Source organism: Bufo gargarizans, chromosome 7 (genome assembly GCF_014858855.1).
Source record: "Bufo gargarizans isolate SCDJY-AF-19 chromosome 7, ASM1485885v1, whole genome shotgun sequence".
Taxonomy (NCBI): domain Eukaryota; kingdom Metazoa; phylum Chordata; class Amphibia; order Anura; family Bufonidae; genus Bufo; species Bufo gargarizans.
In genome coordinates, this window is record NC_058086.1 from 183,571,568 (window position 1) to 183,599,466 (window position 27,899).

At 44.8% G+C, this 27,899-nt stretch overlaps 1 protein-coding gene across 2 annotated transcripts in view; it reads left to right on the forward strand.

Annotated features, from left to right (window-relative positions):
• The first annotated feature begins 1,187 nt into the window (after nucleotides 1–1,187).
• Nucleotides 1,188–27,899, forward strand: part of DCP1A (decapping mRNA 1A) — a 63,882-nt gene continuing 37,170 nt past the window's right edge. The window contains exons 1-4 of one of the 2 annotated variants that reach the window (XM_044301955.1): nucleotides 1,188–1,346; nucleotides 3,079–3,119; nucleotides 8,891–9,018; nucleotides 22,518–22,584. In XM_044301955.1, coding sequence (XP_044157890.1) covers nucleotides 1,212–1,346; nucleotides 3,079–3,119; nucleotides 8,891–9,018; nucleotides 22,518–22,584 — 371 coding nt within the window. In that variant the 5' untranslated portion in view covers nucleotides 1,188–1,211. The remainder of the gene's footprint in view (nucleotides 1,347–3,078; nucleotides 3,120–8,890; nucleotides 9,019–22,517; nucleotides 22,585–27,899) is intronic. The other variant, XM_044301957.1, reaches the window with a different exon arrangement.

Here is a 27,899-nt window from a genome sequence, read left to right on the forward strand (position 1 = left end):
GTGGAGGCCTCCGCCAACCAGCCCCTATAGAGAGCCCGATACGTCACCAGATCTCCAAAAAATGCCTTTTCCTTGCGGAAAAGAACTGATCAGTTTTATCCCCATGCATTCTGAATAGAGAGCAATCCGATCAGGATGCATCAGGACGTCTTCAGTTCAGTCTTTTTGACTGTTCAGGACGGAGATAATACCGCAGCATGCTACAGTTTTATCTCCGGCCCAAAATCCGGAACACTTGCTGGAATGCCACATGCGCAGACAGAAAAAATTTGCAAAAAATAAATGCCGGATCCGTTTTTCTGGATGACACCGGAAAGACGAATCCAGCATTTTAATGCATTTGTAAGATGGATCAGTCTGACAAATGCCATCAGTTTGCATGCGTTCTGACGGATCCGGCAGGCAGTTCCGGTGACGGAACTGTCTGCCGGATTCCTCTGCCGCAAGTGTGAAAGTAGCCTATCTTCCCCTCCTTGGGGCTCTTCAGTGGGAGCTCTAGGACCTGCCTTCTTATTTCAGTTACCAGATCCCCTCATCTACAAAGTTCTGCCAAAGACCCTACAGCGTTCTGTACAGTCCTTTATTTTCTGGGAATAATTTTTATTTTTTTTGTTCTCCATATGATCCGTCCGCACTGCAAAAAAAAATTAGAACGTTCAATTTTTTTTGTGGTGTGGAGGCACGGAGAGAAACCCCATGGAAACTCATCGTAGTAGTGTTTGCAAAAAACGGACGGATGTAACACGGACGTCACCTGGATGTCATGTTTTTTTTTGATGATCCATGTTTTGCGGACCACAAAATACATACGTTCGTGTGCATGAGCCCCAAATTGCAAGGAGGTCTGTGGGATTAAAACTGAAAAACGCAGACGTTGCTGCTGCAGAATAGGTGGCGGATTCACTGTGTGAACATAGCCTTATAGCACTTTCTGTTGGGGTTCATGGTGGAGCCCCATTTCCAGCAGCTCCTGCACTTTACAATGACACAGCTGGTCAGATATCAGCACTGACACACAGCAGCTCCTGCACTTTACAATGACACAGCTGGTCAGACATCACCACTGCACTTTACAATGGCCGCCCCGGCTTTCCACAGACTTCCTTGACTCCCTCTGGCCGGAACCGTTCTGCGGTCGGAACGTTGTGTTCGGCTCCCGGTAGTCAGGGAACGTTTAAGATGGTGCACAGGTCGTACTCTCCGGGGCCAAGATGGAGGCGAGGAGTAAAGTGGAGCAGGAGATGAGTTTGGCCGCTCTCCGGCGGAATGACCCGTACATCAGCACCATCATTGACGTCTCCGGGCAGGTTGCCCTCTATAGCTTCAGCGCCAAGGCTAACGAGTGGGTGAGTGAGGCGGGCAGCTGGTAATGGTGCCCAGCACCGCCCTGGTACTAGTGCCAGGCATGTTACCTTGCCTCCAGTGTGCCCTCTGGTCCATATGCATGATGCCCTGTCATGTGTATGGTGGAATTAGTGAGGGGCACACCACTGGGCACCAGTACTGATACTGGTAATTGTGTGTATCTTATTATTACCGCATGTGGTGGAAACGCGGGCGCACAAACCAAAACCCTACAGTGCCCCTGCTTTTCTGTCTGAGAACCTTTACAAGTAAGCCTGGCCATGGACTTTCAATAGCTGGCCCTCCCGATTCTGGGCAGGGCATTCCTGTCTTCTGAATGGGGGGGGGGGGACACTTCTGGGAGCAGCCTGTCTCAGATCAGATGTCACCACCAAACCATGACCATGGTCTTGTGCTGTTCCCGTACAGGTCCATGCTGATCAGCACTGGGGATGTGCGTGTAGACTGCACAATGGTAGCTTGCGTCTTGGGGATATCCCGGTTGTTAGGATAGGCCAGGGGATAACTTTTAGATTGGTGGATCCTACTGCTGGGACCCCCACTGATCACGAGAACGGGTGCCCCTGCAGACTCCCTGAAATAAATGGAGCAGCCAGTTACACGTGTGCATGGCCGTTCCATTCATTTCTACTGGAGTTCCTGAGGCCCTTGAGTACAGCGCCCTGTTATCTCCAGAATTCCCATGGAAATGAACGGAGTGGCCACACGCATGCCCTAATGACCACTCTGTTCATTTCATTTCGGGGGGGGGGGGGGGGGGCTACAGTGGTTACTGGGCCCCTGTTTTTGTGAACAGTAGGTCCCCGACCGATCTAATGGATAGGGGACAACCGGAATACCCCTTTAACCTGCATGATAAGTGTGTTTTGTTTTTTTAAGAGACAGCAGCTGGTAGGGGGAGGAGGTTGTACATGGCAGATCAGAGTGTGGAGAGGGGTAGAATGCCTCCAGCGAGGACAGCTTACACATGATATAGATAGGGAGGAAAGCACACACAGGGTAGCTCAGGGGAAGAATTACACAAGCTGTTCCCCGTTTAGGGAAGATGCATGCCAAGCATTCCTGTGTATGGGTACATTGCATTTTGTGCTCTATTTTATTTCTTTTGTGCAATCTTTACCCACAGACAACATGCATACTTGCATTCGTACATGTGTTCTGGGGGGGGGGGGGGGGGATTAGAAAAAGCTGCTGACAGACACCTCTGGGAGCAGCTTGTCATCCCATAAACCAGTGATGGCTAACCTTGGCACTCCAGCTGTGGTAAAACTACATCTCCCAAGATGCCCCCTTGCTTGTCTGCTCTCAGAACTCTATAGAAATAAATGGAGCATGCTGGGAGTTGTAGTTTCACCACAGCTGGAGTGCCAAGGTTAGCCATCACTGCCATAAACAAAAGTTTGGGCAGTTGAGATCCACCTGGACCAGAAGTGTGATGTGCCGCCTTCATGCATGTCACCGCCAATCAATGGCCAGCTTCACCCACAGGATCCCCTGCGATGCCCGGTTTAGCTCGTCTTTGGTTTTCAGATTGCCTGATAGATGACGACGTTGTCACCTTTTGATCAAAAATGACTCAACTTGTTCTGTGCAACTTTTTCACATCATATCATTAAAGTAAAGTTTGCCTCTTTGCATTGGAGGCTTGTAGGAATTGCTCAAAGTTCCAGGGTTTAAGCTTTGCTCTCACTTTGTGTTTTATGTTCATTGCAGGAGAAAACTGACATGGAGGGCACCTTATTTGTCTATACAAGGTATGTATTATACAACTTTACCATTTCTACGCATGTCCATTAGGGCATGTTCACATTTGTGTTAGAAGCGCCTCCGTTGCAGATTCCACCAAAAAAGAGAGGACTAAAAAGTCCTGCATACAGGCATCTGAAAGGAAACCGAACTGACCTCCCTATAGTTGGTGGCGTCTTTTCCAGTCTTTTGGTTTCAGTACTTCTGTTATTTTTGTTGTTCTGCTTCTCTAACAGAGCAGGACAATGGAAATGACTAGTGGTGATGTGAACATAGCCTTAAGCTTCTATGGGAATGCTGTGAATCGCCAAGCCAGTGTTCGGCTATTTTATGGAACTCCCATACTAGAGAATGGAGGACGTCCATGCATGCATGGCTGCTCTCCCTTCCCTTCTGGGGCCCGTTCGAAAGATCGGTGCGGGTCCCACCTAGTGTTGTTGCGGGTATCGAAATTTTGATACCAAATCAATACTTTTGTCCCGGTATCGATACGATACCGGGATTTTCATTTTTTCAATACTGGGCTGCGCAGTCTAGTATCTCTGAACATGAACGCACTGCTGTCAGCGCGCTCATGTTCTCTCAGCAGCACAGGGGAGAAAGGAAGCTGTGTCTCCCTCCCCCCTTTGCTGCCACTAATGAACGGAGAGAGGGGCGGGCGCACTGCGCCACCAATGATAGGACTTTTCCTACACAGAGCGGCGCCCAGAGATGTCCCAGCACTTAATATTAGTCCTGGGCGCCGCTCCGTTCACCCACTGTGCCCCATTACTGTCTCCTCTCCTGCTCCATATGCTAATTACTATCGGAGCAATGGGGAGGAGACATCAGCTTCTCTCCTGGGTGTTCCTTTTCCCTGTGCTGCGCTGTGATTGGTCAGCGCTACAGCCAGGGAGAAGGAACGCCCACTAGAGAAGCTGATATCTCCTCCCCATTGCTCAGATAGTAATTAGCATATGGAGCAGGAGAGGAGACAGTAATGGGGCACTGCGGGCGAAAGGAGCGGCGCCCAGGAATAATAGTAAGTGCAGGGACATCTCTGGGCGCCGCGCTGTGTAGCCTAATACTGAAACTCTGGACCCAGGAAAAGTAGTCTTTAACACATAATAAAGGAGGCGGGTGCCGGCAGCAGAAACGCATTGCTGGCACCCTGCCCCTGACGGGGAGCTGCGATCAGCGACAGTTAACCCCTCAGGTGCATCACTGATCTGCCGCTGATCTGCCAGTACCCGCCTCCTGTATTAGGCCTCTTTCACACGACAGTATGTCCATTTCAGTGTTTTGCGGTCCGTTTTTCACGGATCCGTTGTTCCGTTTTTTGCTTCCGTTGTGGTTCCGTTTCCGTTCCGTTGTTCCGTTCCGTTTTTCCGTATGGCAAATACAGTATACAGTAATTTCATATTAAAAATTGGGCTGGGCATAACATTTTCAATAGATGGTTCCGCAAAAAACGGAACGGATACGGAAGACATACGGATGCATTTCCGTATGCATTCCGTTTTTTTGCGGACCCATAGACTTTAATGGAGCCACGGAACGTGATTTGCGGCCAAATATAGGACATGTTCTATCTTTAAACGGAACGGAAAAACGGAAATACGGAAACGGAATGCACACGGAGTACATTCCGTTTTTTTTGCGGAACCATTGAAATGAATGGTTCCGTATACGGACCGTATACGGACCGCAAAAAACGGCCCGCAAAACGGAAAAAAAAAACGGTCGTGTGAAAGAGGCCTTAAGGGGTAATCATCATTGGTGGCGCAGTGCGCGCTCCTCAACCCCCCCCCCCCCCCCCCCCCCCCCAATTAAAATCATTGGTGGCACAGTGCGCTGGCCCCTCTCAACGCCACCCCCCACAAAAAAACAAAACAGAAAAAACCCACCAAAATATTAAGTATGAATCGCCTCCTTTCCCAATTTCACATATAAAATGTAGAAATAATAAACATATTACAAATCGCCACGTCAGAAAACTATTAAAATATAAAAAAAATCTATGCGGTGAACGCCGGAACAGAAAAAAATAATAAAAACCGCGTGATTCGCCGTTTTTTAAAATGTGGAATGCAGGTGGCTTTTTTTTTCGCGTGGTATCGAGTATCGCAATACTTTTTCATGGTATCGAAACCGAATAAAAACCTGCTCCTGGGACCTGCTCCTATCGAAGACAATTTTTTTTTTAACAAGCCTTTTCAGAGTGGCCGGACCCGTGGTGGAGTTCATATTTACCTGGTTTCCCTCGCTGAATTTTGGCTGCATCGCTACACGGGCCCCCTTGGCAGGTCCTGGATCCCTGGGAATCAATATTCTGTTGACGGGTGTCACGTGACCACTGCAGCCAATCACTGGCTGCATGGGTGACCTGTCACCCATGCAGCAGTGACCCATGGACAAACGGCATGGGTGACAGGTCACAGCTGCAGCCAGTGATGTGGTCACATGACGCCCCTCAACAGGAGGCTGATTCTCAGAGACCCGAGGGCGCCCATGGAGTGATGCAGCTGCAATGGGCACCAGGTAAGAATGAACCCCATTGTGGGCTCAGCCACTATGAATAGGTCTGTTAAACAGTATTGGATAACCCATTTAATGGTGTATAAGATGTGATTACCCCTTTAAGCGGGTTAGCCCTGCAGTTCACATTTAGACAGTGTAAAAATACACAAGAAGCTCCAAATTTGCATGCTATGTAGTAGATTTGACATATTTTGCAAGAAAGCTGAGTTGATATAAATTGTGAAATTTAGTAACATAGTTTATAAGGCCGAAAAAAGACATTTGTCCATCCAGTTCGGCCTGTTATCCTGCAAGTTGATCGAGAGGAAGGCAAAAAAAAAAAAAAAAACTGAGGTAGAATCAATTTTCCCCACATAATGGGGAAAAAATTATTTCCCGACTCCAATCAGGCAATCAGAATAACTCCCTGGATCAACGACCCCTCTCTAGTAGCTATAGCCTGTAATATTATTACACTCCAGAAATACATCCAGGCCCCTCTTGAATTCCTTTATTGTACTCACCATCACCACCTCCTCAGGCAGAGAGTTCCATAGTCTCACTGCTCTTACCGTAAAGAATCCTCTTCTATGTTTGTGTACAAACCTTCTTTCCTCCAGGCGCAGAGGATGTCCCCTCGTCAGTCACCGTCCTGGGGATAAATAGATAATGGGAGTGATCTCTGTACTGACCCCTGATATATTTATACATAGTAATTAGATCTCCCCTCATCTTTTTTTCTAAAGTGAATAACCCTAATGTTGATAATCTTCCAGGGTTCTGTAGTTGCCCCATTCCAGTTATTATTTTAGTTTCCCTCCTCTGAACCCTCTCCAGCTCTGCTATGTCTGCCTTGTTCACAGGAGCCCAGAACTGTACACAGTACTCCATGTGTGGTCTGACCAGTGATTTGTAAAGTGGTAGGACTATGTTCTCGTCACGGGCATCTATGCCCCTTTTGATGCAACCCATTGTCTTATTGGCCTTGGCAGCAGCTGCCGGACACTGGTTTTTGCAGCTTAGTTTGCTGTTTATAAAAATTCCTAGATCCTTTTCCATGTCAGTGTTACCGAGTGTTTTACCATTTAGTATGTACGGGTGACTTGTATTATTCCTTACCATGTGTATAACCTTACATTTGTCAGTTATAAACCTCATCTGCCACTTATCTGCCCAAGCCTCCAATCTATCCAGATCCCTCTGTAGCAGTATATTGTCCTCTTCAGTGTCAATTACTTTATACAGTTTAGTGTCATTTGCGAAAATTTATACTTTACTGTGCAAGCCTTCTACAAGATCATTAATAAATATATTGAAGAGAATAGGGCCCAATACTGACCCCTGAGGTACCCCACTAGTGACAGTGACCCAATCTGAGTGTGTACCGTTAATAACCACCCTCTGTTTTCTATTCCTCAGCCAGTTACTTACCCACATGCAGACGTTTTCTCCCAGTCCGAGCATTCTCATTTTATATGCTAACCTTTTCTGCGGTACAGTGTCAAATGCTTTGGAGAAGTCCAGATATACGACATCCATTGTCAAGTCTTGACTTTACCTCCTCTTAGAAACTTTTTTGCACCAAAAAACTAGCTAAACCCTTAATAAATCTTTCGCAAAGATATAATACAGCAAAATGGAACACGGTTTAGGCATAGCCAAAATAATAAGTAGGTCGCTATGGGGAGAGTATTTATTAAATCTATCCATGTAGTAGTGTGGTCGTATCGCTTTTCTACTACTGGAAAACCAAGTGGCGGGTTTATTTTGCTGCCGTTATGAGGCTTTCCTCTGCCAGTACAGCAGTTTCTTTCTTCAGCTGCACTCTTCTTCCACTGCTGTGCTGTTGATCAGGATTTCGAGGCACAAAAACTGAACCCATAGAGTTCTTAACCAGAAGAAGAGCTAAGAGATGAGCTGTGAGTAGATAAGGGTTTATACCGATAGAATAGAAGGAAGACGTGGATGGAACCTTTTAAAGGGGTTGTCGAGAATACATAATTTCTAACAGGTCCCCTACTGAAAGGATCATACTTACCTGCTCCGGTCCTTCATGCTGGCTCCCGCATCTCCATCTTCCAATCTGTGGCTTATTTTCTTTCTCCCCGAATAGACCTCATTATAGTCAGCGTGGTCTTTTCGGCACTTCTGTTATTTTTGTTGTTCTGCTCCACTAACGGAGCGAAAGAACGGAAATAACTAGTGGTGATGTGAACATGTTCTAAACCCCTACGGAAATGCCACCAGGGACACATCACCGCTGAAGCCAGCAGTTGACTGAAGAGAATTGGGTTACCATGTTCAATGCTGGGGAGGAAGAAAACGAGCCACGGACCAGAAGATGGAGACGTGGGAGTCAGTGGAGAGGTGGGGAGCAGGTATCATCCTTTCAGTAGGGGAGGCCGGATGCCGGCACCTGTTAGAAATGATGTATTCCCGGACAACCTCTTGAAACTGGGTGAAATGCTTCAAATGAAATGTTCTCATTTTAATGATTAATTAGTATTTCCATAAAGGGGAATATAAAAAAAAAAAAGGAGAGATGAAAGGGGTTAAAAATATCACTACTCACCTTTCTGACACTGCTCTTGTTGCCATTACTTTACAATTACTGGATGCCTCTATCTAGGGTAGGCATGCTCAACCTGCGGCCCTCCAGCTGTTGCAAAACTACAACTCCCAGCATGCCCTGCTGTAGGCTAATAGCTGTAGGCAGTCTGGGCATGCTGGGAGTTGTAGTTTTGCAACAGCTGGAGAGCCTCAGGTTGGCCATCCCTGGTCTACAGCTATCGGCCTACAGCAGGGCATTGTGGGAGTTGTAGTTTTACAACAGCTGGAGGGCCGCAGGTTGAGCATGCCTGGTCTAGGGAATAGCTCAGCAGACTGACACTTTTCTGGCACATGTGGCTCAGGGGCGCTGCAGATGCAGTGGGAAAGCAGCTTTGCTTGCTCTGACATGGCAGCAGGAGGACTTGCAGAGCTCGCAGGGTGTTGTATTTGAAAGCTCCCCATTGCTCCTGTTTAGGCTGTGATTTCCGAGAGAAAATGAACATGCTGTGACCAACAACACCCCCACAGTGCTCCGGAGAAGGAGCAATACTTGACTGCAGTATCAGCCTGCACATAGGGTGTGTTTGTAATCTGTAAACCTGGAGTCACATAGATCTGCATCAGAGTTGCGGAAACAAAACTGATGAATATTTTTAAATTTTAATATAAAAAAATGCCTGTTCGGGAACTTACTGCAGTCTAAGGCGCATCCTCTCATTTCTCCTTGTAGATCAGCGTCACCACGCCATGGTTTCACAATAATGAATAGGCTTAATATGAACAATTTGGTGGAGCCCATCAATAAGGACCTTGAATTTCAGCTTCATGAACCTTTCCTGCTGTATCGGAACTCGAGTCGTAAGTGCTGTCTATGTAGTAAATGTGTTTGAATTCTTTTTCCATCTGTGGAGCCCTGATGGTTATATACATTACAGAGGTTCCTCCAGTTATTATATTCGAGGTGCGAAACTAGCAATTTGTTCCAAGGTCCCCAAAATCTCACTCACAAATGAGCATTAAAGGGTTTGTTCACCCCTGGGGTTCCTTCAGACAGCATGGCTGGATCTGCTGTTGGAATATTACTTACCTGTAGTGATGAGCGAACTTCTGTTTTAAGTTCGGCGTCTAAAGTTCGGCTTCCGGTTAGCGGAGAATCCCGATATGGATTCCGACTTCCGTTGTGGTCCGTGGTAGCGGAATCAATAATGGCCGATTATTGATTCCGCGACCACAACGGAAGTCGGAATCCATATCGGGATTCTCCGCTAACCGGACGCCGAACTTAAAACAGAAGTTCGCTCATCACTACTTACCTGATCCCTGTCGCTGGGTTCTGCCTCCCTCATTCCCTTTGATCCGCTGCAGCTCTCAAGTCTCCCTGCGTCAGCATCCGCTGCAATGGTGGCTTGTCTCCTATATGTCACATGACCCTGTAACATGATGCATGGGGGACAAGTCACCGCTACACCCAGTCAGTGGCTGCAGTGCCCACGTGACCCATGTCAAGCAGGATGTTGACGCAGGGAGAGCTGCAATGACGTGAGGGGGGGGGGGGAAATTTGGCAACTCGGCAGCAGGGATCAGATAAGTGTGATTGCCTTCACAGGTCCAGCCACACTGGGGTGTCTGCTCGAAAGGCTCCTGAGGGTGAATCACCCCTTTAAACTAAAATAAGGAGTGCTCCAGCTAATAAAAAAAAATATATATATATATATATATATTGGGGATTAAAATGGGCTTAAAAACATGAAAGAAGATATATACCCTGCTTCACCGACTTCTCCCCTCCACTGCTGCTGTTTTGTTAGGGCCCAGTTTCTGCTGTCTATTTCCAGTTCCCGTCACAACACTAAAAGTGTTACCAGTCTGCTGTAGGGCCTCCTTTACACTTGGGTATTTTGGGCAAATCCTCTGCTTGGACATATCTAAATTCTTATTGTCTGAAGCCATTACCGTATACTGTTTTTGTCCTTTATCTTGATTTTAAAGCAAACCTGTCAGCTGGATATTGTTCCCCCCCCCCCCCCCCAAACCGCCAGGAGTATATCTGACCATTCTGCTGCTCATTCGCCCATGGTGTACTTAATTGCCTCTGCAGATATCTAATTTGGCCAAAAATCCACTTTAATCATTTGTAAATGAGTCATTTTGAGTTAAATGGGTATTCCCATCTTATACTGTACATTGTGGGCATATCTTTAGAATATGCCCCAAATGTCTGATAGGGGCAGGTCCTTGCACCTCTGTGATCCACACTTATACTTAGAATAGAGCCCGCAAAGTGCTGGATTGTGCAGCCGCCTGTCAAGCTTCAGTGTGGGAGGAAAACACCACACCGAGCATAAGAGGGAAGGGGGGAACAGGGAATCAGGCTTGAGAACTAGGGAAGGATGATGGACACCTCCTAGTAAAACTCTAACCAAAATCGTGACTGACTACCAGTATGAACAGACCCCAGAGGTGGGTGTGTTCATATGCAGGAATAACTAGAGTCCTTTCTAGCCCTATAGGACCCTGGTACTAATGGCAGGGACGAGACTACCTGTTCCTCCAAAAGGAAGGACGAACAGGAGTCTCCTTCCCGCCTAATACAAACAATAGGGAAATGCAACACACAGAACCCAAACAAAATACAAAAAGGGAAAGGAAAGACTTAACTTCAAAGAGGGTTATGGAAGCACCAGGAACTCCGCCGAGATCCACAACTGAAGCAATAAACAGCACAGCATTGTGGGAGAAGCAACAATAAATAAGGAAGGTTAAATGACCACATAAGCAACACCTGGAGGCAAGGGGTGAGACCATTACCAGAAACGACACAGGCGCCTATTGATCCACAAGGAAAACATGTCAGATCAAACCATGTGTTGCTAGTCTCACCGATCTCCTGCCACTCACTGTTGCGGGAACGTCCCTGACACCTCCCTCCTTAATTTCTATAGGACTGTTCTCAAAGAACATGAAGTAAGTTTTTTTGGCGATGACAACTTTGCTTCTGGGCAGAAGCAATCATTTAAAGACTATTTGCACCTTTTTATTATTGCCTTTTACTTATTTTGGGCTAAAAATATATTTGTTTTCAATTGGTCTTTATTAAAAATATTGAGCCGTTCTATCACAAAGGGTTTGCTGTTTGTCTTGCTTTGAGAATGGTACTTTTTACTTTGAGCCTGTCCTCTAATAACCCTTCTCACTAAACAATAACAATAACTAAACAATAACCCAATAACCCTTCTCACTTACAAAAAGGTCATAAACACTTGTAAGATAAGAATTGAGCTATAATGAGTGTTTAGTAGGTCAGAGATATGGAGCCGACAGCTGAGCTTACTGATTAAACAGAGGGAAAACAGACAGCAGGTTACTAGAGAATCTCAAGACTGTACAGAGAAAAGGGTTCAACATTTTTAATAAAGACCAAATGAAAAAAGGATTTTTAGTCCAAAATGAGTACAATGCAATAATAAGACATTGCCCCCAAAGGTGTCCATAGCCTTTTACTCTGTTTATGCAGGAGATTTGGAGCTGAGGCCACTAAACAACTAGGAGGTAATTATGTGTTCAAGGACTGATGTGATGTCCTTGTTATGTGACTGCTTTGCTAGCAGTAGCCAGACACTAGAGCAGAGGCCAGCTGGATCTCTAGGTGGAAACGTCTCTGTACACGAGGTCTGTGATGCTCCTGTCATCTGCGTTGTAGATGCCACCGGCGGTGTCAGTAGTGAAGCACAATTCCTCTTAATGTCTCTGCATGATGCATGAAAAAGGGGATTAAACACTGTTTCTATGGCAGCTGAGCTCCAGGCAAGCTGTAAAGCGGGAGCTGAATATCCATCAAGTGAATGGCGCCCTCTCCTCATTTGTGTCTAAAACCACAGCTCCTTTAGTTTGCTGATTTGTGCTGCATCTTCTTCTGAAGAAAAAACTCCAACCTTGTGATTGATATATATGTTGTACTGTTCTTCTATTATTCATACTAGGGATGAGCGAATTTCATATTTTGAAGTAAGTGTGCGGGTCCGTGTTGTGCTATTTACTGAAGTGCGTTATGGATTCCGTTACCACGGACCATAACGCAATTCCATGACGGAATGCCTTTAGAGGCATTCCGTTATTCATTCCTTCATAATAGAAGTCCTCTCCTGCATAACGGAAACTGGACGGATCCGTTATACAGCCCATAGACTTCTATTATGAAGGAATGAATATGAAATTCGCTCATCCCAAATTCATACTATAGATTTATTAATAAATTTCCAATTGAATGTTAACCTTTATGAATAAATTGCCAATTGAATGTTAACCTTCTCCTTGTCAAAGAGGTGTGACCCTGCACAGTCTGAAACTGTCAGCGCTGGTGCAGTGTGAGTGCGCAGGGACACCTCCCCCCCCCCCCAACACCCAGCTGACAGTTCATAAACTTTCTAGTAGGAATAATAGAGGAATGGCACAACAGTGTCATAAGGAAAGACACTCCAGAATAGGTATTTTCACATGGAATACATTTTATTTACTCAGACATGACCACCCAGCCTAAAACCACAGATGTGAAGTCAGTACAATTGATTGATTATCCTGCTGCCATGAAACGTGCCAAGGTTGCAATAGGTGAGGTAGAATGGGAACTGTCCATTGTCGATGTGTTGAAAGCAGGAAAAGCACAAGGCTAGGTTCAGACTAGCGTTACAGAGATCCGGCAAGGAACGGCCTGCTGGAGCTCTCTTGATCCGGAGTTGCTGAATGCTACCTAAATGCCTGATGGCTCCATTAAAAGGGTTTTTAAACAGATGACCTATTCTATCCTCTATATAGGTCATCAGTATCTAATCTGTGGGGGTCTGACACCAGAGATTCCTGCCGATCAGCTGTTTGAGTAGGCAGCTGCACTAGCACAACAGCCTTCTCTCTGCTTTTCCTAGGCCAAGGACGTCTCGTTCATCGGTCACATGGCCTAGGCGCAGCTCAGCCCCATAGAAGTGAATGGAGCTGAGCTGCAATACCAAGCATGACCACTGTACAATGTACGGCGCTGTGCTAGGTAAGCTGTGAGAAGGCAGCTTAGGCTACTTTCACACTTGCGGCAGAGTGATCTGGCAATCTGCATGCAAACGGACAGCATTTGTAGACTGATCCAGATGCGGATCCGTCTTACAAATGCATTGCAAGAACGGATCCGTCTCTCCGGATGTCATCCGTAGAAACGGATCCGTTATATATATATATATATATATATATATATATATATATATATATATATATATATATATATATATATATATATATATATATATATTTTTTTTTTCACAATTTTACCTGTCTGCGCATTACCGGATCTGGCACTAATACATTTCAATGTAAATTAATGCAACTGATCTGGAATTTTGAACGGAAATAATACTGCAGCATGCTGCGGTATTTCCTCTGTCCAAAACGCCGTTCAGTGACTGAACTGAAGACATCCTGATGCATCCTGAACGGATTTCTCTCCATTCAGAATGCATGGGGATGAAACTGATCAGTTCTTTTCCGGTATTGAGCCCCTGTGACGGAACTCTATGCCGGAAAAGAAAACCGCTAGTGTGAAAGTACCCTTACTGCCTTCTCAAACATCTGATCGGTGGGGGTTCCAGGTGTCCGACCCCCACAGATCAGATACTGATAACCTATGCAGACAATAGGTCATCAGTAAAAAACTATCTCGGAAAACCCTTTTTAACTACAATAGGGACCGGCAGAGATCCGGCCGCAAACTGGCAAATATGCCGAGAATAAATACCGCTGGTCGACGCTCTCGATCCACAAGCAGGATAGGAAGAGTTCACTGCTTGTCATATCAAAGCTGTGTGGGAGGAAACATTAGGGGGAGTCAGCAAGGGGATGATGGTGGGTGTAGTAGGCGGTCACATTGCTTTCTGATCGTGCAGAACTATAGGAAGTGTTGTGGCTGCTGCTCATCTACGCCCACAACCTGGAAGTTTGGGTTGTAAACAATGGAGAGCAGCGGGAGGATGGCACTGAAGTGGCAGGTACGCCACAGTGCTCTGTAGGAGACTAGACGAGGTTTACACAATTAAATGACAATTTTTAGGATCCCGCACGACCCCTTTAATGTGCTGCGTTTACAGGTATTTATTGGGTGCAGGTTTATTGGAAGTTCCCTCAAAAAAGTCCATTCTTGCTCTGTAGCCTCTTCTGTGATGTCTTCATTTTCAGTAAACCCACCAAGTCTCTTGTGGTTCCAGTCCTCTGATAACGTTAACTCTATGGATACCGCCTTTTTTTTTTCAACCATTTGATGACGTGAAATGGATCTTCACAAGAAGGCTATAAGTAGTTCCCCCAGGGAACCTTCCATCTCTCTTTATTAAACGTGTGTCAGCGGGCGGCCGGGGAGTTGGATTTTGGACAGCTGCCCAGGAGAAGCAGAGCACAGAGATCTTGTATTCGGCTCTGGAAGGTGAAGCTGAACACGGCGTCCTCTATGTTCTGTCATCTTGTGGTGTTTACTGTGCAGGAAATATTTGACAATTTTCAGCTCCTACTTGGGTATAATGTCTGTATATACTATACAGTATTACACACAAATCTAAGGTCATTCCTCATGTTCTCCATTGTTACTACAACTTATTTTATGTCTTACACAATAAAGTTGCTGCAGAACCTCTTTTTGTAGAGAAATTGGGAGGTACTTGTTACTTACTTGCGTTAAAGGGCTGTTATCCGGGAATTAGTAACGATGGCCTATCCTCAGGATAGGTCATCATTATCACATCAGCAGGGGTCTGATGCGTGGCACCCCTGCCGATCAGCTGTTTCAGGCAGCCACGGCGCTCCTTGGAGCTCCGGTGAGCGACGCAGGCTCCCGGCAGCTTTCCAAGCACAGCGCCGTACATCGTATAGCAGCTATGCTTGGTATTACAGCTCAGCCCCATTGCCTTCCATGGAGCTGAGCTGCAATTAAGCCACGTGACTGATGTACAGTGATGTCTTACGGCCTAGGAAGAGGCTGCCGTGCACACGGACCCCCAGGACCCCAGCCAATCTAATATTGGATAGGTCAGCAATATGATTTACTGGGATAACCCCTTAAAGGGGCAATTAATTGGAGCTACAAAAACTGATAAGAATATAGTTTAAATGAGTAAAATGCAGTTATACAAAAATTGCCCCCGATGGTGTTCACAGCCTTAAATTATCCTTCAAAACAACTTTTTATAGTGTTAGTGCCCTGCACTACAGCAAAAACTTCAGTACCCCCAAAATTCACACAGCTCTGGCCTTCGCCATTTTCCCTCTACATCCTATTTTAGGTGTGCTAGCATAGGGTGGTATCTTACTTTGTTTATTTTGTACTGTAGGTATACCCTTTTCTGCTTTGTGTATTCAAGATGAGGGTCTCTTTATATGGGAGACTAGGCCCGGGTGGGTTATCAGGTTTTGTTCCCCCTTGTATATTTCGTGCACTTTCTTTGCTTCCTAAATCCTTTTATGTTTTGCATTTTGGATATTCTATTTGCACATGGTCATTTTTATAATTTTATTTTTCCCCCACACAGCTTGGTTTTCTGTGCCGATTTCTTTGTTAGTTGTTGCAAAAGAACATGTTTTCAGTTGTGTCTAAATATTGCTGTTATGTACTGGTCATGGCGCCCCCTGCTGCTCTTTCGATTCCCGTTCAGAACTTCCACTAATTGCGTGCTGCGCAGGTGAGAAGTTTCTTCCAGGGAGCTCACTCTTACTACCCTGTTAGACTGACGGATGTTCTGGCAGGACGAGTGCCGATCGTTGATAAAAAAACATCGATCGGCGCTCGGTACGGCCTATTAAACAGGCTGATGTGAAGTGAATTGGGGGAGGGATAACTCCTGCTGCGATCATTCTACCCCCATTCAGTTCTAATAAACATCGGCAGCACGTCCCTGGTTACACGGGGAGATATTCTGCCGACAATCCTGCATCATTCATTCTGAATGAATGATGCAAATATGCCAACAAATTGCCCGTTTATCTTCTGATTGGCAGCACAGTTTTCCGTTTTTGGGAACAAACGTTCCTATGAACACTTGTTCCTGATATTTGGACTGAAAGCGCCCAGTGTAATAGAGGCTTTAATGTCTGGCCTTCAAAATAGCAGGAAGTGGATGCAGGCACTGCGTTACTGAGTATGTGAGACCTCGGGAACGAGACACATTAGGGGTCATTTACTAAGCTGAAATCCGCCTAAATAAGGCTTATTACTGGCACAGATTGTGGTGCAACGGTTCTGCAATTTCTCCCTCCTCATACCAAGCCTAAAAAAGAGGGCCTGTTTTAGGCGTAGAAAATGGTCCAAATGTAAGACCGCTCGGAAGCTGCATCCCGAGGATAGGTCATCAGTATTACAATTTCAGAAAACCCCTTTACAGTCATTTTAATTTGTTTGTAGAATAATAGACTCCTTGCAGAAATCTTCACTCCTCCTGCCTCTTGCATCCAGACTCGTATGGATTCAGTTTCGGCAGTATAGTTTTAATGTAATCTGTGGTTTGCCATTGGAGTTGGTATTTGGGTCCTGACGCCGAATATTTAGCAGTGAGGGTATTGCACGCAGGGTTTTCACAGCAGAAAATCGCGGGCGAGCTGTGCACCTCTATATTTCCGTAGCTGCTCATTTCACATGTGGACGTATCTAGCGAAGTTGCCAGAATGAATTGTATAGGTTGCGTATGGGCGTCTCATATGGTAGCATCTCACATGGGTGCGTTGTTGCTGTAACATCCATGACATTGCATGCTTCTGCTGGAATTTCGAGCGCTCCTTGCCAGCAGCACAGAAGGAGCCCTCCAATGTTGGCAGACAAATGACGATTGGGGATCTAGTTCTGGGCTTAGCTAGTCAGCTCCTGGCATTCATTATCTCGCTGCCCATTAAGCTGTCACTCTGCGTTCCTTCCATCTTCTTCTTCTTCTCTTTTTTTTTTTTTTTTTTTTTCCTTCCTTCAGCTAATAGGGTTGCAAAGTACTTGGCTGCATCCTGCCTGCTGAATGCACCCTTCCTTATGTGGGTAATTACCACACAAATTTCTCATAGGATGCATTGCAGACATGAAGCTTATGATGAAATTGTATTGTGCAGAGATCGGGCCATTTTCCTGTTGCTCACTCTCCAGTCTCCCAGCCGACCTATATGAATAGTGACGAACGTTCACCCCCCCCCAACCATATGCATGTCTTCACTTCTTACAAAACATCCAGTATATGCAATCCTCTGTGAGCCTAAAGGACGGCAGCATAAAGGGTTCAGCTGTTGTGTTGACTAATACATTGTAACAAACCGTCAGCTGTTTTTAAGGTGATTACAGAGGAAGGATTTTAGCCTTTGAATGCATACAAGATGGTTCCCATTCACAATAAGTAGGGTTCTTGAAAATGGTGCAGTACTGAGACGCGACATATGGTAGGCAGAACTTCTCAGTACACCATGAATAAGGTTGATCATGTATGACTGACTTTACTTACCGACTTAAAGGGGTTAAATATTGATGGACTATCCCATCAGTATGCAACATTGGGCAAATGTTTTTGACAGGTGTGTGTAAAAAAAAGCTGCAAAGTATTATATTTATAAATAGGAGTGTTAATAGTTTGTTACAAATTAACAAAATGCAAAGTTAATGAACAAAAGAGGAATCTAAAGCCAATCAGTATTCGGTGTGAGCGCCCTTTTCCTTCAAGTCGGCATCAATTCTTCTAGGTTCACTTGCTCAAAGTCTGGGTTTTTTCTAGGATTTAGGGTCCATTCACATGACTATTTCAGTGGGGCCACAAAAGACGCGGACAGCCCACCCTGTGCAGACCACATCTATATGTCCAGTAGGTGGTTCCACCAAAGGATAGAACATGCCTATTGTCCGCAAAACGGTCAAGAATAGAACATTTCTACAGAGGGCAGGATTTGACGATCCTCAAAATGCGGAATGCGATGACTGATATGGTCCATTCACACGACCGCAGGCCTATATTGCGAAACCGCAAATGGCTATTCCGCAATATATGGGCACCAGCCGTGTGAATTCAATTTTATTGACCCATTTACTTAAATGGGTCTGCAATCCGCAAGATATGGCACAGAGCAAAGGCACGGATCGGAAGGGTCTGTGCCTCCACCCTGCAAAAAATAGGACTATTTTTTGCCATATATTGCGCATCGCAGACTCATTCAAGTCAATGAGTTCACATTGCAATACAGGATTTAAATTGCCGGTGCCTGTGCATCGCGGACGGCAATTTGAGGTCCGCAGCACGGGCATGGACGGCCTATGGTCATTATGAACGAGCCCTTATAGTAAGTTGTATGATTAACCAAACAGGTAATGGTGATCTTCATTTTCATATGTAGATTAAAAACAGAGTTTGGGCAGCTTAAAGGCTATGTTTTTTTTTTTTTTTTATGATTGCATATTACTCATTTTTGGCTAAAAATCATTTTTTCAATTGGCCTTTATTAAAAAAAAAAATATATTGAGCTGTTCTGTCACAAAGGTTTAACTGTTTTTCTAGCTGTGTGACTGGTACTTTTACTTTCACTTTGTGCTGGTCATCCAACAACCCTTATCTCTAAATTACTAAGAGATCATAAACACTTATTTAAGCCACATCCTTTTTAATAAGATTAGAACTGAGCTATAATGAGTGTTTTATAAGATCAGAGATAAGGAGTCCGTCTGCTCCTGGTCTGACAGAAAATTCAAAGGGTGCTACTAGAGCATGTCAGCTCTGTACAGAAAAAAGGACATCATATTTTTAATGAAGACCAATGAAAAAAAATTTTTTTTTTAGCTCAATATGAGTACAATGCAATAATATAATAAAAAAACTAAATGCCCCCCAAAGGTGTACATAGCCTTTAAAACTGGGCGAGGAACAGCCAAACTCTGCTATAAAATTTCATGTCACAGATCATGTACCATGGCAAGCCTGAGCACAACACCAGACACATGGTGGTTATGCTGCATCAGCAAGGTCTCTCCCAGGCAAAGATTTCAAAGCAGACCAGGGTTTCAAGAAGTGCTGTTCAAGATCTTTTGAAGAAGCACAAAGAAATGGGCCACGGTGAGGATCGTTGACGCAGTGGTCAGCCAAGGAAACTTACTGCAGCAGATGAAAGGCACATCGTGCTTACTTCTCTTGAAATCAAAAGATGCCCACCAGCTCATAACTAGCACCCATCTACTGTTTAGGGAAGTCTGGCCACAGGTGGTCTTCATGGTAGAATTGCAGCCAAAATGCCATACCTTTTGACATAGAAACAAGGCCAAACAACTCAACTATGCATGGTCAGGGTAAATGGTGTCCTCAGTGCTGAGATATACACTCACCTAAAGAATTATTAGGAACACCTTTTCTATTTCTCATTAATGCGATTATCCAGTCAGCCAATCACATGGCAGTTGCTTCAATGCATGTAGGGTTGTGGTCCTGGTCAAGACAATCTCCTGAATGTCAGAATGGGAAAGAAAGGTCGGCTACAATAGCAGAAGACCCCACCGGGTACCACTCATCTCCACTACAAATAGGAAAAAGAGGCTACAATTTGCACGAGCTCACCAAAATTAGACTGTTGAAGACTGGAAAAATGTTGCCTGGTCTGAGTCTCAATTCGCCATCGTTTAAATGCCACGGGCTACCTGAGCATTGTTTCTGACCATGTCCATCCCTTCATGACCACCATGTACCCATCCTCTGATGGCTACTTCCAGCAGGATAATGCACCATGTCACAAAGCTTGAATCATTTCAAATTTGGTTTCTTGAACATGACAATGAGTTCACTGTACTAAAATGGCCCCCACAGTCACCAGCTCTCAACCCAATAGAGCATCTTTGGGATGTGGTGGAACGGGAGCTTCGTGCCCTGGATGTGCATCCCTCAAATCTCCATCAACTGCAAGATGCTATCCTATCAATATGGGCCAACATTTCTAAAGAATGCTATCAGCACTTTGTTGAATCAATGCCACGTAGAATTAAGGCAGTTCTGAAGGCAAAAGGGGGTCCAACACCATATTAGTATGGTGTTCCTAATAATTCTTTAGGTGAGTGTACATGCAGATTCTTACCCATCATGCAAAGTAATCAGGATGGCTCCAAATTTATTCTGCAGCAGGACAATGACTCCAAACATACAGCCAATGTCAGCAAGAGCTATCTTCAGCGTAAAGGAGTCCTAGATCTCAAAATCATAGTCTGGGATTACCTGAAGAGACAGAAGGATTTGAGCAAGCCTACATCCACAGAAGATGTTTGGAAGAACCTTCCTCCTGAGTCCCTTTAAAACTGTGCAGGAGTACCTAGAAGAGTGTGAGCTATTTTCAAGGCAAAGGGTGGTCGGTCACACCAAACACTGATTGGATTTAGAGTTCTCATTTGTGCATTCACTTTGTATTTTGTTAATTGATGAAAGCATCCTTTGTATATTGTGCATTCTATATTTGTAGCATATTATTTATTTATTTATTTATTTAGATTAGTGGGGGTCCGACTTCTGGCACTCCCACAATTAGCTGTTTCAAGAGGCTGCAGCCCTCAGATTAGTTCTGCGCCCCTCTACGGTTTACGAAGCACCGCGCCATCCATTGTTTTGCGGCTGTGCTTGGTATTGCAGCTCAGTCCTATTCACTTGAATGAGACTAAGCTGCAAAAAGGCCATGTGACGGATGAATTTGGCATCGCATGTCTAGGAAGAGGCTGTAGAGCGCATCAGCCCTTTCCAACAGTGAATCGTGGTGGTACAGGAAGTCTGACCACCCCCTTCCCCCATTAATCTGATCTTGATGACTGGGCCTGGGATAGCTCATCAATATTTGAGTTTCAGACAACCACCTTGTGTGATATCATTCTGAAACTGCCCGACTTACACTGAATCTAAAGAGGTCCAGAGTAAGACAAAAACACCTCTTACTATGTTCATGGACAAATGATGACGTAAAAATTGTCAAATCAATAGGGACATTAAGTTCTATATTGGATCAAGCGTTTCCTGGTTGGAAGCCCCTCAGTAATGTATAAACTTTGGAAAGCTTGCCAAGGCTTTGTTTGGATGGCTGTCAGCTCGGTGAAGTGGGATTGGGGTTGTGGGTCTGGACGTGGTGTCTTGGCCAGGGCTGAGGGCTTTGTGTGACAGCAGGGGAACATCTTGACACGTAAGGCGATTTGTTGACATTTGAAACGTCTGATGCTCGTAATGGCTAAAAAAAACAAAGCCTCCTGTCGGAGGGGATAACTGGGAAGGACTGCTCAGCCTCATTTTTTACAGCTTCTTCAATGGCAGCATATAAATTGAGATCCTGTACAGGTGTCAGAAGATAAATAACGGGGATGCTAGTAAATCTCATTGTACATAGATGTATGCATCATCCCCAGGTGCTTGTTTTCATCGGCCCCATAGACATTGGATGGTGTGGCAGGGCGCGTGCTTAACTGGTGCTTTCTTGTGACTTTGTTAGTGATTGGTGGTGGTCAGACATTTGTCACATCTCTATAGATGGATAGCTGTCGTTTGAAGGGGTATTCCAGCAAGAAAAAATGGTGGGGCAAATTAATGATAATTGCATTTTGTTCCTTTTTTACTGATGTACCTTCACTAAACCTTTTTTTGGGGATTCCAGGACTTCTTGACTCCTTCTAGACTTGTTGGTCTCGGCACAGGAGGAAACTGCTCCCGCTCCCTTCTGTGTTGTAATGTCAGCATGGCGTGTGACCCAAGGGTTTTGACTTTCCGAAATACTCTACCCACCTGCCAACAATCTGCTGTTACATCCCCTAGCTGTGTCATGTATTGCCTTTAGACTATAGTCCATACCAGTCTCTGGCAGAGAGACTGTACCTCCGACCAACAGATTGGGCAACTGCTGTTGGCTCTGCCGTCAGAGTGGGGTACCCTGTGAAGGACATCCCACTATAGCAATCCAGAAATTTGGTCAGTAAGATGAGACACCCCTATTAAGATGTTTTTGCATTTAATGGATTCTCAGACCACCGATGAGATTGGTATTTTGAAAAAGAAACATCTATCTGATCCTCCAAAAAGCTTGGAGGAGGAGGATACATTGGATAGAATTTTTATTTTATTTTTAGGTTTCCTTTGTGTGTTTTTACATTTTTATTTTTTCCCCTCTCCCCATGTTGGCTCTGGCCGTTTTACGATGTTAAACAGCAATTCAAAAAATAAAAGTCCTAATGTCTGGCTTATCGAGTCTTTTTGAGTTTGAGAATGTGCAGCCTCTGAGTGGCTTGCAGTTATCTGGTGTGGTTGGAGAAGACACTTTAAGGATGACTGCAATGCTTATCTTATGTTTTTATGTGTCTTTATCTCTTTCAGTGTCCATTTACAGCATCTGGTTTTATGACATGAATGACTGCCAGCGGATCGCGAGGCTGATGACCCAGTGAGTATGAGGCCGAGTCTTCTACGTTTGAAGGTCGTGGAGGTCTTGTTCACGTGACTTGTTAATAGCTGCCAACCAGGGCCGTCTGCTGGTTTCTCTAGTTTATTCATTGAAATATTGCAGAAAGCAGTCTGTCGGACCTGTGCAGATAAAAAAAAAAAAAACATTTAGAAACTGTATACCGCATGACAGTACATGCCTATACAGTGGAACATATCTGAGCCTTGCGTTTATAGGATCCCCCATTGTATACTTCTATTGGAAGGATGCATTGTATAAGTAAAAGTGGTGTACATCTCTGATGGGCTCCCGTTGTAACATGGTGTGAACAGAGCCCAAGAACAGTTTTGTTGCCTTATGTACAAAGGTGTTTTATCATCAGGTGTTATTCACACAGACAAGACGCATTACGGCTACTTGTGAGAAGTACAGTTTTCCCACTGGCCACAAGTCTTATGAGAGCAGCTACAATTCATGGGCCACAGACGCAGGCACTGTCTCATTGACTTCTATGGGAACGTTTTCTAGCAATGCTCTGACCTGTGCAGAGGTTAGGGGGGAGCAGATAAGCTGTGATATCGCCTATTGTGAATGGTTTATCCTGTGTTATCTATACAGAGGTGTTACTTGTCATTGTAATTCTGGGTGTGGTGATAATGATAATAGCTACTGAACTTTTGCAGAACAGGAAATTGTTACCTATTATTAGGCCCAGTGGCCCGTGTGAAAATTGCCAAATTATGTTTTGTTTTTTTTTGTTTTTTTTTATAGATGCTGATAATGACATAATAAAATAACACAAAATCATGGTTTAATCAATAGGCCATTTTCTGATAACCTATTCCCTTTAAAGCATGGCACGTCAAAGTGGTAATAACTAAGGCTACTTTCACACCTGCGTTTAGGTGCGGATCCGTCTGGTATCTGCACAGACGGATCCGCACCTATAATGCAAACGCTTGTATCCATTCAGAACTGATCCGTTTGCATTACCATGGACAAAAAAAAATATTTTTTGTTCATGATAATGCAAACTGATCCATTTTGACTTACATTAAAAGTCGATGGGAGGCGGATCCGTTTTCAATTGCACCATATTGTGTCAGTAAAAACGGATCCGTCCCCATTGACTGACTTTGTAAGTCAGGACGGATCCGTTTGGCTCTGCATCGTCAGACGGACATCAAAACGATGCAAGCAACGTTTTGGTGTCCGCCTCCAGAGCGGAATGGAGGCTGAACGGAGGCAAACTGATGCATTCTGAGCGGATCCTTATCTATTCAGAATGCATTGGGGCTGAACTGATCCGTTTTGGGCCGCTTGTGAGATCCCTGAAACAGATCTCGCAGGTGGACCCAGAAACGCCAGTGTGAAAGTAGCAGTCTTGTATCTGCACAGATGGGTCCGCACGAATAATGCAAACGCTTGTATCCGTTAATAATCCGTTAATAACTGATCCATTTGCATTATTCATTCAAAAAAAAAAGAGTCCCCCATTGAAAGTCAATGGGGGACAGATACATTTTCAATTGCACCATTTGTGTCGGTGAAAAACGGATCCGCCGCCATTGACTTACATTGTAAGTCTAGACAGATCCGTTAGGCTCCGCATAGTCAGACAGTCACAAAAACGCTGCAAGCTGCATTTTAGTGACAGTCTAAAAAACGTAACGGAGGCCAAACGCAGCCAAACTGATGCATTCTGAGTGAATCCTTATTCATTCAGAATGCATTGGGGCTGAATCTGATCTGTTTTGGGACGCTTGTGAGAGCCCTGAAACGGATCTCGCAAGCGGACCCAGAAACGCCAGTGTGAAAGTAACCTAAGAAGTCCTTACAGATTATACCTACAAGGACTATATTTTATGGTACAGGGTTGATGGTGAAGATGGTGCCCCTTGTTTTAGAACTACATCAGGTAGACAGAAGCCTTGCACGTTCACACTATGAACATCTCCTGGGGTCTCATTATAGTATCTGTGGCTCACATTTGACACAGTGCGTCTGATTTTCTATGCTACATAGACTTTAATTAAAGGGGTTGTCCTACCCCCACAAAAATTTTGATTATGGCCTTGAAAGTGCTCAGCCTTAGGGCTTATTCAGACGCCCGTAGTGTTTTGCAGTCCGCAAAACACAGATAATGGCCTATGTGAGCTCTGCATTTTGCAGACCGCATATCGCCGGCACTATAATAGAAAATGCTTATTCTTGTCTGCCATTGCGGACAAGAATAGGACATGCTCTATCTTTTTTATGGAAAAACGGATGCAGACAGGACACGGTGTGCTGTCCTCATTTTTTCCAGCCACAAGGGTGCCGTTCTCGCTGCTTGTGACGTCCTGTCCATTGTCGCACGCACCACTGCTGCCATTCACTGCTTTGCTACTTGTTTTTGCCTCGTCAGGCTGGTCACAGAAAGGAGCGGAGCTTGGGTGCACCAAGGGCAACCGTGATGCCCTTATTGCACCAAAGGCCTAATTTGCATATTAAGATAAAAGTATCTTCACTCTGGAACATAGCTTCAGGTCAACAAAAGAATAAGCAGCGTTTCTGTTGGGTGAACCACTGCTCTATGCAGACAGTCGGATAGGGGGATCGCTGGTGACAGATTTACTTTAACTCTGCCTACGGAGGGTATTTTTCTAATCTGTATTACACAACTTGAGCTTTTACCCCCTAAAAAGATTTATTATTATTATATATTATTTGGACATATTAACAGAAAAAAAACCAAGAATGAGTATATTCACATGTGGCAGAAATTTGTGCAGCTCAAAATCCGTTCCGTAAATCTGAAAGGTGATGTTTCTACAACTTTTGCACGGGTTTCTGCAAGCCTCATTCAGATGAATGAGACAGTCGCACAGTGCCCCCTAACGCCTCATGAGATGGATACGCTGTGGATATGCTACCGCAGATTTGTGCAGCGATTTACAGTACCAGCAAAGCCGATGAAAAGCAAACAAACCTAATCCACAGGCTGCATTAAAAAAAAAAACATGCGGTAAGGATTTTCAGTCTAGGGCATGTCGATGCTCTGTGAAAACGATGGCTCATCTGCATGAAATTCGATACGGCTGCACATTTTGATGCATTTTCCACTGTGGATTTGTCGTGGATTTCACCCTATGCATTATAATATCACAAAATGGGTCTGAGCTCAGTTCCTTCCTTTTTTTTTTTTTTTTTTGGCAAATTCCATGTGGCTCCGCGTGAGCTAGCCCTTAGGCCTCTTTCAGACGGGCGTTGCGGGAAAATGTGCGGGTGCGTTGCGGGAACACCTGCGATTTTTCCACGCGAGTGCAAAACATTGTAATGCCTCACGTGAGAAAAATCGCGCATGTTTGGTACCCAAACCCGAACTTCTTCACAGAAGTTCGGGTCTGGGATCGGTGTTCTGTAGATTGTATTATTTTTCCTTATAACATGGTTGCATAGTAAAATAGTGCTGGAGGGGTTAAAAATAATAATAAAAAAAAATAAAAATTTAACTCACCTTAGTCCACTTGCTCGCATAGCCGGCATCTCCTTCTGTCTTCATCTTAGCTTTGTGTAGCAACAGGACCTGTGGTGACATCACTCCGGTCATCACATGATCCATCACCAAGTGATGCGTGAAAATCACTGCTCATATGAACAGCCCCATAGAAATGAATGGGTCGGTATTCAGTGCGGGTGCAATGCGCTCAACTCGTGCATCACATCCGCGCGGAATACTCGCCCGTGTGAAAGGGGCCTTAGACTTTTAGGTTGACACCATGGGGTATTACCTTGTAAGCATAGAGTACGGTGGAGGACACTTATCTTCAGGTGTCTGCAGCTCAGTACCAGTGTCCCCGTACACATCACCAGATGCTGATGCTCCCAGTATAAGGAGGAATAATTTCTTCTGATAAATGTGTTCCTCCTTCCGCAATGCTTCGATCATCTGGAAGGGTAATTTCTGCTCCATGGTACACGCTTTGACTTGAAAGGGCCCTGCTTGCTTCTCCATGATGGATGATGCACAACAGATTTCTGTCTGTTTTACAGCCTTCGCCAATTAACTTTGTCCCCCTCTTCCTTATCTGAAGTGGAGGAAATAAATAATCCGCCTGATGAATTATTTGTACCCAGTGATGTCCCATTTATATTGCGCACATGGCACAGCGCACCCGAACCTGTTCCTTCAATAGACGCTCCTCCTGATTCTTCTTACCGTGATGCGGCCAATACATTTCCTTTAGACCTCATGCACACGACCGTATGCGGACCTGTTCATTTCAATGGGGGCCACAAAAGATGTGGACAGCACACCGTGTAATGTCCGCATCCAAATGTTCGTTACACTCCCCCCACAAAAAAAATAATAATAAAGCATGTCCTATTCTTGTCCATTTTGCGCAAGAGAATGGGCATTTGTAAGAAGTGCGGGACCTGTAGGAGGGGAAATGAGGGATGCACACGGCCTGCATCCGTGTTTTGCAGATCCGCAATTTGCGGACCGCAAAAATTGATATGGTCGCGTGCATTAGGTCTTGGACTGTAGTTTTGCCATAACTTCAGGGATTTTTAATGATTTTTTTGGTACAGTACACATGAGTGTAGCCGGATCTGGCTACGTAGCAAGAGAATGTAAAGTCCGATTTTTGGTTTGTGTATTCAATGAAAAACGTCCTTCTTGACTGTTCTGTGATGTCCCTCCATGCAGACACTTCTCTTGACAATCGACTCTTATGACCCAGAGTTATTTCATAATGGATCCATGCCGACATACATACTGGGTTCCCATCTATATAGATTAAAAAATAAATCTCCACCAGCACCCAAAGTGTTCATGACTGGACGATTAGGATCTAAACACTGGGCACATGTTGATGACCTGTCTTCTGGATTGGTCGTCAATATCTGATCGGTGGGGTTCCAGCGCTCAGCACCGCCACCGATCAGATGTTTGAAGAGGCGGTGGTGCAGCCTTCTCACAGCATACCAAGCGCAGCGCCGATCACTGTATAGTCGCTGTGCATGGAACTGCAGCCCTTGCCCATTTGCTTGAATAGGACTGAGCTGCGTCGACTCTAGGCCATATGATAAATGAACGTGACATTACTGGCCTAGGATGAGGCCTCTTCAAACAGCTGAGTCGGATCCCCACCAATTAGATATTTGCACTTATTCTAGCCCAATTCTTATCAAACTGATAAGAATATAGCTTAAATAAGGGTTTTTGAGGTCAGGAGATCAGAGATGAGAGCTACACATAAACCATCGGATGAATGGGAAAACGTCATAACCTCTGGCCCTGTCAATCAAAGTGCAGAGGTTGTGTTAGC